Genomic DNA, 15,452 nt, shown 5'->3' with positions numbered 1-15,452 from the left:
CTCTTTTACTTTGACAACTTTTTTGATTCCATTAAACTACGTATATCACAAACACACCAGTATATGTATATGCGAAGTCTGATATATACAAACAAAATGTCTAATGAAACGAAGTTTGGTCCATACATTTGTGATAGTGGGGTGACTAAAAGGATATGTTAGCAAGTTACATTCATTCATAAATGGATTAACCATATTGTCGGTCAAACTGAAAACAAGCATACCAGCAAAACAAATTTAATGGTACATCCCTGGTAACTAATAATGGCTCGAAAGATTAATGAACACTACAACAAACTTCGACTGCCTCACTACATACGTTCAAAAAGCCTTGTTCAACCCTAACCTCAAAATCTAGTTCTATACAGTCGAAATCACACCAAGTAACTTTTCATACCAACTCATGAAAACAAAAACACTACACCTCTTAATGGCTGTAACTAAAATATGACAACACAGCTTTCAATGTTGGAGGATTTTTATTGAATTTTTTATATATTGTTTCCAAGTACGAAACTTTGCCGCATTGAAAATGAGCTCCAACTTAAAGATGGCTGTTATGAAGCTGTCGTCAGAAGATTAGAAACCTGCATGATGTAAATATATATTATGATGTTGACAATGAATCCTAATACACTTAGATACTCACAATATTATTAAAAGCATTATCTATAAACAATAGGATTTCATGAGATAGAAAACAATGAACTGAAAATAAATTCCTAATTGGGGGTTTCCGGTCAGGTCCTAAACCAGATCTTGTTTAGATTAGTGTAAAAAAACAGTTATTTGTGAGAATTTGAACTAATTATTCAACCTCAATATGGCAACACTGATTACCAGTGGCTTGAGCATTAATAGTAAAATCGTCAAAATTGAATCAATTTTAGGAAACCCATAATACGAGAAGCTCTTTCAATGTAGTTCCCATGGCCATACCACAAGTTAACATTTATATTCAGTGGGGTAGCCAGACGGGTTGCAAGGTGTACCACGCTGGTCGCTGCCCCTCTTAAAAAATTGAAAGTTGGAAACCCCCCTTTACTTGTTTATTTTTATATTGAGCCCAAACCCCTTAATTTTTCACTCCGTCTCTGCAAGTTTAGATGCACAAATATTTACCTCCCCACTCCTCATTCCCGGTTGTCTTCCAATCTCCGGTGCCATCAGTTTTCATTGGAGGTGGAGCAGATGCCCAATCATCAACAGCAGGAATGTGGCCAGCTGGTTGAGGAGCGGTGATGTCTGCTCCAGGGATTGGTTGGATGGAAGACTCGGCCCAATCTTGCTGAACTTGCTCGGTTCCCCATTCTGGTTGGGTAGTTTCAACCTCTAATTCCTTCTGGTGTTCCTTTTCTGCTGCCACTTGTTCATCCTTTTCGATCTCTTCTGCATCTCTGTAGAAGTAAAGATCGCACATCACGTCCCAGGGTTGGGATCTTGGGATGGTTCCTCTCAAACGGAGGACTTCTCGTGCGAGAAGCCACCACATGAGGCCAACAGAGTGCTTGGACTTGTTGTTGCATGGGATGCAGATGTCGACATATCGGATCGGAGAATCGGTGTTGCACAAAGCGATTAACGGGATGTTCACGTAGGATGATTCAGTGATTGGCTGATGATCAGCACGGGGATCAGTGACGATCAAAAGACGTGGCTCACGGAAAGCAGCTTGGATCTGGTTAGTGAACGCTCCTGGAGTGAATCTTCCAGCAAACGGGGTAGCGCCTGTTGCGCTAGCGAATTTCAAGATAGCTCTCTGACCATACTGCCTGGATGATATAACACAGATATCAGCTGGGTTTTCAATGGCTACAATAGCACGAGCTGCAAGCATGATCTTCTCCCATGTCTTTTTCAAGTTAATAATAAAGACACCGTCCTGACGCTGCTTGTAAACATACTGCTCCATTTGAAAATCGCAGTTCGGCGCACCAATATGCGTGGTGGCCGAAAGCATTTTCGTTACGTCATCTTCTTTTAGTTGTAAAGCCTCAATGCCCCCAGACATATTGACGGATTCGTTCCAAATTTATCAGTTACGACTGGAGAAAACCGACACGTGCAATCTTGATTGCTGTTAGCTGGGAAAAGAAATTTATAGAAATCTTACGCTAAAAGTGCGCAAAAATGCGACACCACGTGAAAAAAAAGTATATGATTTCTATTATATACAAAATGTATATTCATATTGTTAAGAAAAAGTTAAAAATATTTGGATGTGATTGCCAATTTCTTTTTATTTAAGCTGCGTAACTTTTGATTTACAAAATGTACAAAAGAATTTTTGCTTGTATGTACAAATATAAGCCTCCAGTGAGATTTGAACTCACGACCCCTGGTTTACAAGACCAGTGCTCTAACCCCTGAGCTATAGAGGCTGATATCGAAAACCTATACCGTTGTACTGTTGGACATACGAAGGTAGCCATATAACATTTAACTTACAATATACATGTTTTTTTGTAGAAAATGTAAATACCCAATGACCTAGAAACGAAGTCTTATAATTCGCGTCGACGTTTAGTGCGTCAATACAGATGCTATTAAAACCGGATATTATTTGGCGGATACGACAGAAGCACAAAGGTGTAGTAAAGTAACAAGCATTTGCAACAACCGCCTCTATAGCTCAGTGGTTAGAGCACTGGTCTTGTAAACCAGGGGTCGTGAGTTCAAATCTCACTGGAGGCTTGTTTTTCCAGACCAAACACACGCATCGATTTGTGCAACGGGGATTTATTGTACTGAACGCAGCAGTCATAGCGGTAACATTAACATTTCAAACGTAATTCTTACTTAATTGAAGCAAACAGAATGTATTACTTTTTTCATTTTTTTTAATAAAGACAACCAAGGTAAGGGAAAGGTGACACTGGTTTAAAATCCAAGTATAAACACTTTTGTGGGCAGTGCTCTTCCGGTAAGTTACTTCAGAAATTGTAAGACATTAAACCCTTTAACAATCACAAATGCAGCAACACATTTCCAGTTTTACAGTGATGTACTGTTTTTAAAATTATGGTGTTTTAAGTTAGTTGGGCAATGAGGGTGTAGTGGCTTTATGCTCAAAGAACTCTGTTAAGCTCGCTACAGAAATTTGTGAGTTTGCATGAGACATGCCTTGGGTAACAGGAGTAAAAACATCCTCAATGCTGCTGCAAGAACGGATGCGCTGTAGGTCGTATGCAAATGATGTATTAGGTTGATTGCTTTGCCTTGAAGAGTGACTAGGAGTGAGGGATTTTATCTTCACAATGTTTTTATCAGTAGCTATAGAAGGAAGATGTTCTTCACTTAACGAATAAGCATGATCCTGAGTAATTAAAAGATGTTGTGATTCATCTTCTTGAGAGAAGGATGGATTATTGTCTTCTTCATCCTTTTCTCCGTCTTCTTGCGAAAGACCTTCTTCAGGAACATCTTCTTTTCCATCTAACATGTCTACCACCGAGACTTCTGGCAAAATATTTTCCCCAGTTTGGGAGGAAACATTATCCTCTTTTTGGGAGGAGGAAAAATTTTCCTCTTTTTTGGGGGAGGAAAAACTTTCTTCTTTTTTGGGGGAGGGAACACTATCCTCATCTACAAGAGACAACTGATCCTTAGGAGATGACAAGGTAGGAACAGGATCGTTTGAGACAAGCTTGCTTTGATCCTCTGGTATATCACCTTGATTTATAAAATATAAATCATTCTAAACAAGTATATAAAAAAGGATAGTAAACAGATATTAAATAAATTGTAGTTAACAGATATAAAATAAATTATACTAAAAATATATTAAATAAATTTTAGTAAACATGTCTAAAATAAATTGTAGATTAAACCTATAAATAACCTACCGCCACTAATGTGAGCACCCGGGAACTTAATTTATTTACCTAATTCTTCAAAGGTGTTATTATTCTCCTGTGCGGGTTGGTCTTGTTTTGGATTCTTCCGTTGATAGGAAAAGTAGAATGCAGTTGCAGAGAATTGTGTTAAAAGATCCATCTTTACTAGTTGTGGGCATTCGTTTGGTTCAAGTGGGTGAGCTATGCCATTTGCGACCACATGCAAGCAGTAATCCTGGTGGAAAAAATATTAGATGTACCACATAATTTATTCGAGGTGCAGAGCCTAGTAAGGGCTTTGATAGTAAAACAGTAGGGTAGAGGGAGATGAGACACTTTTTTAGCACATATTATAGAAACATTCTGATCAGGTTTTAAACAATTAATAACAACAGTCTATGGCAGTCATATGGATACGGTTTTATAATTCTTTAAATTTTCTTTGTTTACAGCCAAATGGGATAAAAAAAATAAATTAAAAAGGTGTCCCATCTTTTTTCATCCAACTATATATGGTTAACTTACATCAGGAGCTTCAATGTTAAACTTCCTTGTGATCATATGGCATAGGTTTCGTGCAGTCATTGCTGGAGGAACATGAAGTGTTTTATGCAGAACAACATCATCATCTGGTTTCTTCAGGCGCTTGTTTGAATCTTCATTTATGGGAGAAATACCAACTTTCAGGAAACCCTGTTTGGACAAAACAATTAAAACACTTTTACATGGCAAGCTCTTGTAGAGAAACATCCTTATTAGCACAAATATAGTTTTATTTTCACCTTGCCTTCTGGTGCTATTAATGTGAACCTGCTGTAAGTAAACGGCTATAAATAACCCATGTAGTGTTAGCATTAAACATGTAGCATTTAGCCATAGCATTTGTTATAAAAATATAACATTGTATATACCATTTACCCTAAAAATGTAGCATTTATCCCCACCATCAAATGCTATATAAAAATGTAGCATTTGTCCTAAAAGTGTCATACATGTAAGCAGAAATACATAGCTAAGTATACAAAGAGACCTACCGTTGATAAGCACTAGTACATAACCAGTTATTTACAACTACCTGCAGGTCACTAATGCTTGGTAGTGAGGTCTCTTTCCTCTTCATGCTGAAAACAACTTGCACTGCACTGATTAAGGTGGTTAGGTAATACCCACCCTCCCCAACTAACAAGGCAGGATCCAATAAACCTGGAAATACATAGGATAAAACAAACCGGCAATAGACAATGCTTTTTTATGCCGGATCATCCGCTGAAAGATTAAGTACAATATGGTTAGTGCACCTGTCTCTATCTTAAAGGTAATGGGTTTAAACTCTTCACTGCTAGATACATATGTGGTAACTCGTAAGCAGGCAAGAGGTGTATGAAACAAAAATCTATGTTATAACGCCTGTCCTTTTTTGAACACCCGAGTTTAATATAAAGCAAGTTACATTTATTCATTTTAATATCATTACTGACATATTACTCTCACACATATTGTAATCTTATCATCAAGGGTACACTACGCACATAACTATAAATTAGGGCCAAGAATTCATAGTCACATTCCACCCATAATGTATTCTTACCATCAATATACTGAGCTTCAATATCTGCTGCAACAAAATCGCAGTGAACGATCGAATAAACAAGAAGGGGAAGAAAATCATCCGCTCCGATTGCTTTCGAGCTTCCGTCGTCTACTCTGAGATCTTTGGCTGTGGGATAAGTCAGAATAAGTTACATACAGGTGTGCAGGTTTATTGTAAAAGCGTGGCTGATAATTTAGACAACCGGCTAGTGACATTGGGTCCCAGCAATTGCCGTTAAGTGTTTTGCCCAAACACATATACGCACAAAATGGTAGCAGCGTCGAGCTTTGAATCCATTACCTCGGAGTTAGAAGTATGCGCGATAATCAACTATGCCACTGCGCCAATCAAATGTGATGTAATAAAATGTGACATATGTTATAAAGTTGCAATAGTCCTACATACCAGAAGATTTGAGACTTAGGCCTAAGTTGGCCTATTCCAAAATCTTTGAAAGGTTTTTACAAGCAGCCATTGTGATTAAAAAGGTTCAGATAAACAGTTTAATGTTTATTTTTACACTCAAACATTTTATACATTAGGTGTATTGGCTCTATGGGATACTACCTGCCTAAACATCTACATCTCTGGCTCACGGGCAATAATAGCCTAGTAACAATCACAACAAAACAAAATCATTTCCTAGAAAAATGTAACAAACACATTTCCATGTAGTCAACTTACTGCTTTGATAGATTTTGGTCACTGCTGCCAGGAGTTCCTTCAGTTTAAAATAAGGGGAATACGTTCGTTGTAATTGTGCAAAGTGTCCTTTAATAAGTGACAAACTTTCCGCATCAGGAGGAACAACGGTATCCCTGATCCCAAGCTCCTGGTTTGTCTTGGTCTTTGCCAGCTGTGTAATTTTTAGTATTAACTATATTTGCATTTAATACATATGGCTAGATAGATTTTGAGATTCATTTTTTTGGAAAATTACTTATTAGTTATTTATATATATGTATTAGTATGTAGTAGCATATAACTACTTTATTTTATACTACCAACCCTGTACATAGCATATTAAACAGCTACATTAAACTGTATACAAAACTACAGGCAAAATATTTGTTACATCATTTTACAAAACAAATATAATCAGCTTGAGTTTAAACCAAACTTACAGCAATCGCTTCTTCCAGGTCTTTAAGCTGTCCTGATCTTGTGTAATCGATAACAAGACATTTATAAATCAAACTATGCAAAGGATACAAGACCAATTTATCCAAAGCGTCGTCAACTGCTCCTTCTGTGGAACAAGAAAAACAATTTAGCAAAACTTGTTGTTGAAAGTTTTGTGGCTGATTCAATTTTCTTCCGTTTTAAATTATATGATCTTATTAAATACTTTAAACTATGAATAATCTCATTGTCTAACAATTAATAGTTCGGTTTAATGACTGTCGTTTGTTGCTAATTTTCTTTTCTTTGTATTTTTAAATTCAATAAAATGATCTTTAATCTAAAGAGAAAAATAATTAATGATGATATGTTTATATTATGCCATGTAACTTTTTGGAAAATAACCTACACAATTTTATTGATTCTAACTTTTAATTATAAAAGTTTTATTTTTCTGTGTTTTTTTAATTTTAAGTTTTATTTTTAATTAAATACAAGCCCACCCACCCACATCCACAGTAGAACTATAGTTGACAATCTTCTGTATTTTCTTCACCAACCCCAGGTGAGGGTTGGATATCAAATACCGCTTGATGTCTGTCAAAAAACTCCGAACATCGTGCAAAAGTACAAGTGGACGCTGCTCCTTGTTTTTCCTGTAGAAAACAGAACCTCTTAAAAATTATATTAGCTTTTGGGTGTTAAGGTAATGGGTCAAATCTGAACTAATCCAAGATTTACCTCACCTATAGCTATATAGAATAGCATAATAGTCATACATTGGGATCGAAAAAGCCATACATTGGAATTTGCCTAAACATTTTAATCTAGATCACAGTGGTTTTAAAAGTTTATGAATGTTAAAAACAAACGCTAGTACACAAAACTGTGGGCTTTACAACAAGAAACAATACACAAAACAAACTCTGCACAAAGTTTTTACACAGCAATAAAACTAAACTTACAAAAACTTCTGCCAGAAGATAAATGGTGTGTTTTTAGAAGGCATAAAAACCCAACTTACAAGCTTTGCTCCACAAACTGAGTGACTGCAAACCCAAGAGCATTATTAACATTAGTTCCCATCTTTTGCAGGTAAGCCCGCACCTTAGAACTGTAAGTTCTCCTTAACTTTGGAGCAGGAGGCAACAAAGATGATAATACGATGAACGCACTGTCGCGCTTATCTGGAAAAGTTAAAAACAAGCTTTTTAAAAGTGAGTTGACAGCATAAAGTGAGATGAAAACAAGCTTTTAGTATAACAAGCCTTTAAAAGTCACTTACAAAAGAGGTAACCTTGAACAGATATTAGCCACAGGAGAATGGCATATTTTAATATTGAGTTATAAATATGGTGACAAAAAAAAGAATATTGTAAACTATAAAATATTTTCTTTATTTAAAAATACTAAAATAAGTTGCCTACATCACATATATATTTGTGGTCTTACTTTTTTCGAACTTTTGTTCAATCGGTTGGATATCCAGAGCTGTAATGTCTGAAAAGCTGTCATCTGAATGCATGCCTAGGTCTGAAACAATAATGCTAGTAAAGTAAAAGGATTTAAAGTGTATAAAATGAACAAATGAAATTTATTTTGTCTTTTCGGTCTTGATAACGAAGAGGGGAAAGTTTAGAAAAGCAAAAATACAGGAATTAGTGGTAAAACAACAATTGTTAAAACACGCTTTTGGATAAAACAGAAAAAATAAGCTAACATTGGTGTGTGTGAGTGTCAAGCTTATATCTACTTTTATTCAAATTCATGTTGTGTTTTATTTTAAGACAACAAATTTATGCTCAATGGGGCAAAATTACTTCATAAATACTATCAAAAAAGTTATATTAAAGAGAATAAAAAAATATCAAAATTAGATATATTAAAACAGTTATAAAATATCTACTAGAACTTTTAAAAAGTTTTTATAAAATTATTATAAGAAGTTACATTAAAACTTAGTGGTTTAGTCAAAGTATACGGGCATCTACAGTTGTGCAATACTTTAGTATTTATGGCCACGTTAGTCATACCCATGAGTCGTGACGCAACAGAACTGCATCATATCCACCAGATTATAATTAACGCAACTTGTTTAAAATAGTCTAGAATCCCTATACGTAACATTGTTCAACCCAGTGGTAACTTACAATAATCTAATTCAAAATCTATTGTAAAATATGGGATAACAAACTCATTGATGTTTAAATTCTAACATCACTGAAGACAGTGCTAGTTTTTGAACTAAAATGTTTAAAAATGAAGACCATTGTGTCATGTGTGTATGGGCTGTTATGTTTATATACAAACCAATTGTAAATCAACATGTTCGTAGTAAAACTATGAAATATATGATAGGACATGTTAATCCATAAGAGGACAGAGGAACAAGAATTAAAAACACAGGCGCTAGTTTAGAAAACGGCGTTATATTAAAATATCAAATGCAGACTGACTAAAGCCAAAAACAGTTACACTAAAAGATGCAATAAGTAAACTGATAGCTAAAAAGACACTGGAGTGAAATTTAGGACCAAAATCGTTGGTACAGTTCTAATCAAACACAATATAAAATATAAATCTCACCATTTGATTCACTTGATTGAGACTCAATCTTTTTCTTTCTTGGACTTGGTTTTGGAGCTTTTTGGCTCTGAAACGAGATAACACTTTTGATTTTAATATATATAAAATTTAACATATCTAATTCCACTACAAGTAAAAGATAAGATACTTGATTGAGCTACAAATAAAAAATACAACAAATTTCTTCTAATAGTTTTACAAGTAAAAAATAAGATAGTCCTACTCATTTTTGCTGTAAATCAAACATTGCATACCTCAGCACTCTTGGTTGGAGAAGATTCAGATTGTTTTTGTTTTCTTTTCTGTCTACGAGTAAACTCCCTAATAAGAGCTGGAGCTTTTCTTGTTCCCGACCATTTCAAAGTTTTGTTTCGTTTCAACAAACTTGGCTCCAGGAGGGGTGGTTCAATGACTTTCTCGATGACTGGGTAGGCAGGGTTAGTGTGTGCTACTTCTGACATCACTTCTACCATTGTGACATCAGCCGTCTCTCCGTGCTCCTCTGAATGAACTGATCCAGTGGAGCTTGCCGATTTGACCGATTCATGGCTTGATGTTCTATCAGAGGACTTTAATTCAGGGAGTCCAAGATGATCTAAAGATTTAACGGATCCTGGATCCAAGTTTTCAACATTGGGTGAAAGTATTGCTGGAATTTCTTGTTTTTCGTCGCTAGAAGTTACTATTGTGCTTATATTGTGTGTTTCCCCACTAATAACTAAAGGTTTTGTAGAAGTTTCTTGTTTTTTGTTTTCCGGCGGAGCAGTTGCGCTTATTTCAGGAATTCTAGCAGGAGAAGGTTTGAAATCAGGGGAGTCTGGCCTTGAACCAGGGTTAGGTGATGGGGTTCCTCTTCTAGGGGCAGGAGTGGGTCTGGGAGGGTTATCACTTCCCCCTTCTACTTCTGGGATACTTTCAAGCTGCGGACTTGATGTTGTCTGTGTTTGTACTTCAATGCTATCCACACTTTCACTGTCGCATTGTGACACGGACAAGTCACTTTCACTTGAATCATCGCTATGTATTGATCCACTTTTAGTGATCGGACTTGACACTTCAAGTTCTTTGTTATCAACGAGCAATTTACGAGTTGGCTTGCGTGTAAGTCCAGCTAGAGAAATATATTTTCTATGAATAAACTATACTACATTCTTATGGTAAAAAAAGGTTTTACACAAGTTAATATACTAATTGTTTTATTTTTAAAGTTTTTTTTTCAAATTTAAATATATATATATACATATTTTTTTAACAAATTTTAAACCAGTACTCTTTACAGGATTTCAAAATAATAAACCAAACTCTATTGATCAATGGTAGCAATGAGGTCACTTGTGCATTTCATCCTATTTATGTAACATAGGTCAAACAAAGGAAATGTTGAAGCTTATGCTAAAGAGGTGTAATCAGGATAAAATAACAAGGATAGTTGTTTCTCTTTCATTCAACAAAGTTGAGAATTTAAAATCTCATTATAATGTTTTTTATAATAAAACATTACTTTCTTTATGTACAAACTTTAATCCAAGCAACACTTACATACCAATATTAGACCTTTCTAACTGTTATTGTTGTTTGATTGTATCTGTATAAGAGCTAAAGTGTACCAAAAAAAGAATTATATCTTTTATGAAAAAATGTGCAGCAGTAACGGCATATGAATGTATAGTTTTATTAAAAAAGCTGGAAGTAGTTTTAAGTTGTTTAAGTTTTGCATCAACTTACATGCAATTTTATTAAATATTCCGCCGCCGTGTTTCTTCTTAGATTTGCTTCCTCTCCTATATTTTCTGCCTTCTTCTTGTGCTGTCTCTTTATTAGTTTTGTATTGTGAAAGTGGAATCAAGTTCGGACGTTTTACCTGCCTCAAATACAAGGTGACAAGCTTAAAATAGACATGACCTAAAAACTTTTCGTACTTCAGATCAGAACATTTATAAAACTTTATTTTATATGAACTAAAATAATTGTTATCGTAAATACAGTACTAAAATAAACAAGATCTAGTGATGTTTATACCCAAGAAAAAAAGAGTACAAGCTGCTTGAATTATTTTAAAGAAAATAAAAAACAACAACCTTTAGAATATTTCAACCAATCTATCATCTTTAAATAATATAATGCACCAAACTATTCATATGTGTCTTGTGTCTATATTTTTCATAAATATTAACGCTTAGCCTACCACAAAAATGTTTAAAATACCTGGCATATACAATGTAGGGGCTAATAATGAAATAAACCAAAGCATTTCTAATCACCTCTTGCTGCGCGGTTTCTCTGTTCCCCAAAGAATATACTGGGTTGTAGAAATACAGTGGTTTTGCGCCTTTGCTGAAGTCATCCACTTCATTTGCCATTCTTTATTTTATAAATTGATATTAACTATTGATCCAACATATTAAATTATGATACAAAGAAATAAACAGCGTTTGTTTGATGATGGAAAAATGATTTGTTGATGGGAAATTGTATATTTATTATTAAAGTTTTTAAGCAGCTAGAAAATTAGCTTAGTACTTTTCTTGAAAATAAAGTTGCTAAACTTTTTTTCTTTTTTATCTCTGTTTGTTTAATTAATTTGTAACTAAAACCTTCACAGAATCAATGCACTTAACAGTGGTAATTAGATACTCTGTATTCTCTACACATTTCTTCTTATTCTCATTGTGTTTTTACCACTGCTAAAACAACCTAATATGACTTTCTATATGACCAGAGGTATTGGGCTTAATCCTGGCATAAATACTAAGTCCCATGGTCCAGCCACCCACATAGAATAGAATTCTATAGAACTAAAGCATTTGTTCTGTAGCAGCCATACTGAACAGTGTTAACAGCAAGTAGAACATAACACAAATGATTCAGACTCTTTCCTCTTCCTTGTATGCAGTTGCCACCTACAGGGTTTGCTCAGAAACTATTTCTAATGATTCATAACCAACTGGCACAGGTCACTCTGTTATTTTAACTCACACATCTTGGAGAAAAGATAAACAACACTCATCAAAGCATGTGAAGTAAGTAGTGGTGGCTGTTGGTAGTATTTTAGTTCATGTTATTGTTGGTGTGTTTGGTTTTGTTAATATTTTTTGTAAGATTGTTAAAATTGCAGATTGGCAATACTAATGAGTTAGTGCAATGATGAGTCAATGACAGTGTATATATATAGGTTGTCAAACAAGCAAAAAGTAGTGTATTTGTTTTGTTAATCTGGATAATTTTATGTTGTTGTCACAAATGTTAATTGTTTTTTGAAATGTATTTTTTGTAATGTTGTTTCAATATTTTTTTAAACAACACACATAGTAATTATCTGAGTAGAATGTGCTTAATGGGATTATAATTGCAAAGAGAAATTTAATCAAAGTGATTTCAATACAAAACCACATGCTGTTACGTGTTCTTTATGATGTCATTGAATAGAAGGCACAAGACAGCATATGAAACATACATCACGTCTACTAGCGTCTATGTTGCGCCAAGTTGTCAGTCTGCGCTTGCTTGCAAACAGGAAATGTAAGGTTTCAACAACTTAAATGAAACGAAACTGCACCATTTCCTATCTATACAAGGTATTACTACCTAATACAACTTCTGTACTGAAATATATGACAAATTATAATGAAATAAGTATTTTCCTGCCCATTTTTTTTCTAACATCACTCTTTCTTGATGGCTACTTCAGAAGCAATATGATGGATTACATAATTAATCTACGAGCATGGTGGCTTGAGTACTGTACAAATGACTGAGTGCTTATGTGTTAAAAAATCATAGCGACTTATGTACTTATCACTATTATTTATTAAACTGAGCTTCATTCATGGCATATTTTTTTCTCAAAATTTTCTCAAATGGATAATAACTATCACGCCTAAATGTGACTTAAAATGTGTAGAGATTTGTAAACGCCCCTGTTTTACTTTTATGTGCCAATCCTTAAACAATCACGGCCAGATTTACCCACAATTACATGTGTATTATATAGATATAAATAACTGATCTTTTTAATAAAAAATGTTTTTTACAATCACAAAAATAATTTCCATATTTTTTAAAACATTTAAAAAAATATATATTGACTTTGACATCTGGCATCAATAGCAGCACAGTTTTGCATGGTGTATAAAAGAGCCAACTAACAAATATATAGAACAGTTTAGTAAATTTTATACATTAATCAACCAAGTATATATTGAATATAATACAACTAAGTAAATCTTGTCACCTTCCATTAGCACCAGCAGCAGATGGAGAATCCCAGTCAAAGTCCAAATCATCGAGAGTAGAACCGAGCTCACTCGCAAAGCCATCAAGAACCTTGGGAGAATAGAAACAGTAATATAAATGTGGTAACTTGCGAGAGGGATGTTATAACGATTATAGCTGTTTTTAACAAAAAATATCGCTAACAAAACAATCACCCATAAAGTTATATAAATGGTAACTCATAATCACATGGTGTAGACTTGTGTTATAACGATTGTTAATGCCTAAAAAATTTCACTACCTAAGTGGTAACTCGTAAATATTACATGTTGTATGGAATAGTGAAAGTAATGTGATAACGATTTTGTCTTACCATGCAAGGATAAATTACAATAGGTAAATTTAAAACCATGCAAACTTTATGTTCTTATATTACACCAAAGAGTAATAACTAATAATTAGATTTAATTTATTAATATCTGTCTGCTTTTTCTTTCTTTTACAAAATATTAATCATCATAGAATGTGTAACTTTGTGTGCCCGAACAACGAATTAAGTTATAACAAATTCTTGTACAACAACAATTGTTCTACAATTGTATTTTATATGCCTATAACTTTCAATGTATTGTAAATTACTTTCTATCATACAGTACTAACAGAACCAAACTTACAGATTCATATCCAGATTGTCTTTTTTGTTTTGTATTATCCATATTATTTGCAAATATCAACTATCATCTTAAACCCAAGTGTAATCTAAAACCATAATCTCAAAATTGAAGCCTATCACGCCAAATATCAACAAACAGAAAGAGCAAAACAAAGCTGGCTAACAGCACGCTGCACTAAATACATCAAAGCAAATAGTAGAGAACTAACTGCATAGGAAGAAGGCTTAGACAGGAAACATGGGCTGACACAATCGCTCTATTGAGTTCCTTTTACACAACATCCTATTACCAGCCAGCAAAACTGAGGAATCTTATACTCATCTATTGAATTAGAGTAGAACTGGTTTAAATAATAATGTATTTGTTTGTGTATTTCATAAATGTTTTATTTGTTATTACAAAATGGTGAACTATTATACCGATCAAAATAAATGTTTTATTTAATACAAAACTTTGAGTTATTGTATTAAACTATTAAAAGGTTCAGCCACTTTTGTATGTACCTTTTATTAAGTTAAAATTAGACTTTTTAAATTGCCTAAACAAAACCATACCTACATAAAGAGGTGATCACTTTATTTATGATTGTCAATGCAATTGCTTGTTTAATTGCATACAGCATTTTCAGCCACCATGAGCCTCAATACCATTAGTTACTGCCATATTTTTGTTGGTGTGGCCAGAGAGCCATTTTAAGGAACAAACACCCTGCTATATTGACCTAAAAAAGAAAAGTGAAAAATGAGCGTATAACATATGTTGGAATAACAAACCCTATATAAAAGACAAAAATAATAATCTTATGTTGCAAATATTTTATTCCACAAATAATATAACTTACCTTTTATGCTATATTGCTTACACCAAATGCTTTATACGGAGATTGTATAATTCACCATGTATAACATGGGTTTCGTACAAGATTCTCGAATCTATCACGAAAATACAGAAGAATACACGCTTTGCGTTTGGTGTTAGTATGTTTTGACGCTAAAACAAATAGCAGAAACGTATTTTGGTGCTAGTGAAGAATCTCCTCCTCCTTATTTGCTAACCACTAACCATTAACCCCTATAACCACTAACTACTAACCCCTATAACCACTAACCCCCTAACCATCAACGTTAGGGGTTAGCAAATAAGGTGGGGGGTGATTCTTCACTAGCACCCGTATATTAACTTACCAGAATCAATAACCTCTTGTCCTACGGCAAGAAGAACTTGCTTGGTTAAGAATTTGCTGCAAAACCTACCCATTGGTCCAGTAGCGAATCCTACGCGTTGACATGCTTCAGTGTAATTCCCATACAAGGGAAAGTCCCTTGCTTTGTTTTGTAAACAATGCATAAATCTGGAACGTTACGCATTGTTCGAATAATTTATTTGGAACGTCTGCATTGTTGTTGAATTAAAATATACTCTCATTAGAAT

The 15,452-nt window shown here is 34.2% G+C and overlaps 2 protein-coding genes and 2 non-coding genes across 15 annotated transcripts; 1 reads left to right on the top strand and 3 right to left on the bottom strand.

Annotated features, from left to right (window-relative positions):
• Positions 1-460: 460 nt before the first annotated feature.
• On the bottom strand, positions 461-2,120 carry LOC149729061 (small ribosomal subunit protein uS2-like). The gene is made up of 2 exons (XM_089888952.1): positions 1,123-2,120; positions 461-587 (listed from the first exon to the last, which is right to left on the bottom strand). The coding sequence occupies exons 1-2, from the start codon at positions 2,009-2,011 to the stop codon at positions 580-582; spliced, it is 897 nt and encodes a 298-aa protein (XP_089745078.1). The 5' UTR covers positions 2,012-2,120; the 3' UTR covers positions 461-579.
• A 188-nt stretch (positions 2,121-2,308) lies between these two features.
• Trnat-ugu (transfer RNA threonine (anticodon UGU)) lies at positions 2,309-2,381 on the bottom strand. Its single transcript has one exon. It is a non-coding gene; the product is annotated as a tRNA-Thr (tRNA).
• Positions 2,382-2,621: 240 nt separating this feature from the next.
• Trnat-ugu (transfer RNA threonine (anticodon UGU)) lies at positions 2,622-2,694 on the top strand. Its single transcript has one exon. It is a non-coding gene; the product is annotated as a tRNA-Thr (tRNA).
• Positions 2,695-2,723: 29 nt separating this feature from the next.
• LOC149729058 (uncharacterized) lies at positions 2,724-15,372 on the bottom strand. 12 transcript variants are annotated; one of them, XM_089888923.1, is made up of 18 exons: positions 15,206-15,372; positions 14,863-15,011; positions 14,576-14,742; positions 13,367-13,458; positions 11,397-11,496; positions 10,861-11,000; positions 9,390-10,246; positions 9,136-9,202; positions 8,002-8,082; positions 7,574-7,736; positions 7,057-7,205; positions 6,552-6,676; positions 6,112-6,283; positions 5,425-5,553; positions 4,909-5,039; positions 4,362-4,529; positions 3,885-4,071; positions 2,724-3,672 (listed from the first exon to the last, which is right to left on the bottom strand). In XM_089888923.1, exons 3-18 carry the CDS (start codon positions 14,641-14,643, stop codon positions 3,035-3,037), a joined length of 3,267 nt encoding a protein of 1,088 aa, XP_089745049.1. In that variant the 5' UTR covers positions 14,644-14,742; positions 14,863-15,011; positions 15,206-15,372; the 3' UTR covers positions 2,724-3,034. The 12 variants fall into 12 exon arrangements, with proteins under 12 accessions (XP_089745049.1, XP_089745051.1, XP_089745050.1 ...); XM_089888925.1 differs by having other exon boundaries at positions 14,863-14,981; XM_089888924.1 differs by having other exon boundaries at positions 14,863-14,953.
• Positions 15,373-15,452: the final 80 nt, after the last annotated feature.

Source organism: Ciona robusta, chromosome 11, assembly GCF_009617815.1.
Source record: "Ciona robusta chromosome 11, ASM961781v2".
Lineage (NCBI taxonomy): Eukaryota > Metazoa > Chordata > Ascidiacea > Phlebobranchia > Cionidae > Ciona > Ciona robusta.
Note: the sequence above shows the minus strand (reverse complement) of the source record. Positions and strands in the feature narration are given on the sequence as shown.

What these genes read in the sequence shown, in the direction of transcription:
- LOC149729058 (XM_089888923.1), bottom strand. Translation starts at nt 14,643, where the DNA reads ATGCTGTATGCAATTAAACAAGCAATTGCATTGACAATCATAAATAAA. An exon ending in ACCTGGAAGAAGCGATTGCT is followed by an intron (nt 6,284 to 6,551) that starts GTAAGTTTGGTT and finishes AAAATTACACAG; the next exon opens with CTGGCAAAGACCAAGACAAA. An exon ending in GCATTAGTGACCTGCAGGTA is followed by an intron (nt 4,530 to 4,908) that starts GTTGTAAATAAC and finishes TTGTCCAAACAG; the next exon opens with GGTTTCCTGAAAGTTGGTAT.
- LOC149729061 (XM_089888952.1), bottom strand. Translation starts at nt 2,011, where the DNA reads ATGTCTGGGGGCATTGAGGCTTTACAACTAAAAGAAGATGACGTAACG.